The 3,326-nt window shown below is 26.6% G+C and overlaps 1 protein-coding gene across 1 annotated transcript in view; it reads left to right on the top strand.

The window, feature by feature from the left end:
* Window positions 1-231: 231 nt before the first annotated feature.
* LOC107452704 (nephrin-like) overlaps window positions 232-3,326 on the top strand; it is a 422,126-nt gene continuing 419,031 nt past the window's right edge. The window contains exon 1 of the mRNA XM_071188109.1: window positions 232-973. Coding sequence (XP_071044210.1) covers window positions 928-973 — 46 coding nt within the window. The 5' untranslated portion in view covers window positions 232-927. The remainder of the gene's footprint in view (window positions 974-3,326) is intronic.

Genomic DNA, 3,326 nt, shown 5'->3' on the forward strand with positions numbered 1-3,326 from the left:
GATCGAATTTTTTTCTTTATTTTCCTTTTAAAAAAAGTTTTAACGGTTTTTCTAGTAAAATGCGGATTTATGAATTAGTGATCTAAATGATGACTTGCAATGAAAGTTTATTATTACTTTAGGATAAAAACTCTTTCTTAATGAGAAATGAGTGACCGGGTAGTGAACGCTCTTCTATTGAATGCGCATGTTCCGTGGAGTCTATTCCAAGTGATCGATTGGAGGAACTGTGAGATCATTGCGTTTTAGTGGGGTAGGCTTCAGTTGCCGGACTCTTCCCTTTGCCGGATGTTGTCTCTTCTTCATTATCTGGGAGATATTCCCTTGAAAAGTTCCCGCCTGAAGAAGGCGCTCAGCCGAAAAACTATTTCCACTTTTGTTGCGTGACCATCCGAGAGGATTAGATTTGAGTTACTCATAGTCTTTCAGAAAAGTTTTATAAACTTTTCTTTTCTCGTAGAAAAGTTACCAAAGAAGCTTTTTTTGCCAAACAAATGGTACACGTGAAAACAGATTATTGAAAAAAAATGTTTCGTCATTGTAGAAAAACGTGATTTATGACGCTTCGAAATAATTTAACTACATTTTAACGGATTATATATAATTTAGAAATGTTATCTCATGCTGTATATTCACCATAGCGATTCATGATATGTATTCGTGCTATATATTACATACTTCTCGATATTTTATAGATTAAGAAAAATAAGAATATTTTTCCTGCATCATACAGATATGTTACATTTTAAAGATGCCTAACAAAAAGACACACTGCAAATAATGTCTGAATTTCAGTTTAATTGTAATGGGAAATTTAAAGGAACAGAAATTAGTTATGCTTGTGCACGAACATTTTTTTACAGTGTAAATCATTTTAATTGGGAAACTTTTCGAAACATTTTGATTAAAATATAAAACTGTGTGATAATGGAAGCAATTTTCATTATTTTATCATTTGCTCATGTGATTCACGGTAAGTGGATTTATGCTATTTTGAAAGAAATATTACCAAGAAATATTATATATTATTGGAAATAGTATGTGTTCAAAATGGTTTTTTTAAATAATTTATTGCTTTAAAAGAAATCTAAGCTAAGCGCTATCAAGTATAAAGTTAAATCTATGATAAGAATATTTCTTTAATGAATGTCATAAAACAAATGCAATATTGTCCTTCCCACAAAACCAATCGATATAGGAAATAGTGTGGATAATGTTTACTAATTTGTCAAAAGATTTACTAAATGTTATTATGAACTTACCAGCATTTTTTTTTATTGAAACTTATCCTATATGCATATGTTTTAGATGCGCACTATTATCAAAAATATTTCTTATGTGTTATATATTTTTTGCAAATGCTATGTGATTATTATGAAACATTTACTAATCATTAGTAAATGTTGAAAAAAAAACAATATTTATTTCAATTTATGCTGAAACTGAATAAATATTTAATTACACTTAACAATCGAACCAAAATATCTAACAAAATTTAAAGAGAAGTCATTGTATTAAAAGTGTATCTTCAATGTTTATTCTGTCGGAAAAAAGCATACAATTCAATTGAAGTTGAAATTTAATTTCTGAAGTAATTTTTTTTACAAATCAAACTTCCCGATAAGTTATACCGAGACATTAATAAAAATTTGGACATTCAACGACTGATGAGAAATAATAAATCCCATAGGCTACCAACGATTAATTTTCTTTTATTTAAAAAAATAAATAAATAAAATGTGTTAAAGCTTGAGTTTTCTCTTTACAAGAATATATTGAATTAATTAAAAGTAAATTCTAAATTCACTGATTTATTTTATATTTAATGTAGTAAATACCTTTAAAAGTGATGTCTTAGTATTAAATCTATTTCAAAAAGATTAATAGCCGCATGTTCGCAGTAATCTAATATCTATGCAACCACACAAGCTCCTTGGATTCAGTTGTTCACTTAAGTTCATTATCAAATAAATAAAATAAAAGAAATCAATAGTGACCATTAAAATTTTATTATGAAAGATGAAAAAATTTACTTTTATGCAGAGAAATCATTGTTTTGCGTCTAAATATATTCTTAATATATTAAATGTTAAGTTAATTTCATGAAAATGTTGAGCAACTACATATGAAAAAATAACAAAGATTAAATAATCTGCCAAATTTTAAAAAAATATTAGATATAATAACAGAAGTGTGCACTTTCAATAGCTCACAATACTTGAAATTCTATTTTCATAAATATAGAACCGCATAGAACAATATAGAAATATATAGTTACTATTGAAAAATGTCACCTTCAAAATTTTAAAATGGAATATGAATTTTAAGATATAGAGGGTAAAAATTAAATATATTTTATTTATCAAAGTTTTACCTTTGTTTTGCAAATCTTACTTATTATACTTTCGGATTCTTAAAAATGAAACAAATGCTTGAAGAAGGTCTTCTGTATATTTTTTTTCTGTCCCACGATATTGACGCAAGTCACTCAAAAATATCTAGTGCACAAAATAACCAGAAACTTGCAAAAAAATTGGTTTTGCAGGTGCTGAAACTCAATCTACATAGTTCGCGACGGTATTCCAAAATATTTCAATTAATTAGTGCAACTGATATTTTAAGTAACGAAATCAGACACAGAAGCCTACATCTTCTGAATAAACATAATTCTCAAGACATCAATGCTAAATAAATGTGTTTTGAAATTTGGATAGCTTAGAAAAATTAGAAACCAAAATTGATATTTTGTCACGTAAAAATGAAGGTTTTAAAATGATGTAAAAAATTTATGATGATGATAAAAATTACGATGCATTATATTTTTGTGTTTGACTTCAAAATTTAAAATACTGTCTTCAATAATTAATTAGCATATTTAAGGTTATATAGGCTCTCAAAACATTAAGACTGCTTCATAGTGCGTGAAAAATTCGATCATGTGACCAAGCGTTATTCGGTTTACTCTCATTTTCGCACACTATAAGGAGTATTTTATGAGTCAAAACTAAGCTAGGAAATTTGTCCTGAGCAATTACTATTCATTATAACGTAGAAGAGATGAATGGAAAAATGATTTAGTAAAAAAGTTCTCTTTAGAATATGATTTCATAATAAATAATGTCTTCAGAAACATGAAACAAATAAGAAAAACTATAAGAAATAAACTAAAACAAATAAGAAAATACAATGTTAAAATTTATTATTTAAAAGAAATTTTAACTGCTAATATGTATTATTTAGAAAAAAAATCCAGTTCTTTAATTGAATATTCCTAACGAATTGAGATCATCGAATATTGAGTATTCTGTTTCAAATATATATATATA

The sequence above is a fragment of the Parasteatoda tepidariorum genome, chromosome X2, assembly GCF_043381705.1.
Source record: "Parasteatoda tepidariorum isolate YZ-2023 chromosome X2, CAS_Ptep_4.0, whole genome shotgun sequence".
Taxonomy (NCBI): domain Eukaryota; kingdom Metazoa; phylum Arthropoda; class Arachnida; order Araneae; family Theridiidae; genus Parasteatoda; species Parasteatoda tepidariorum.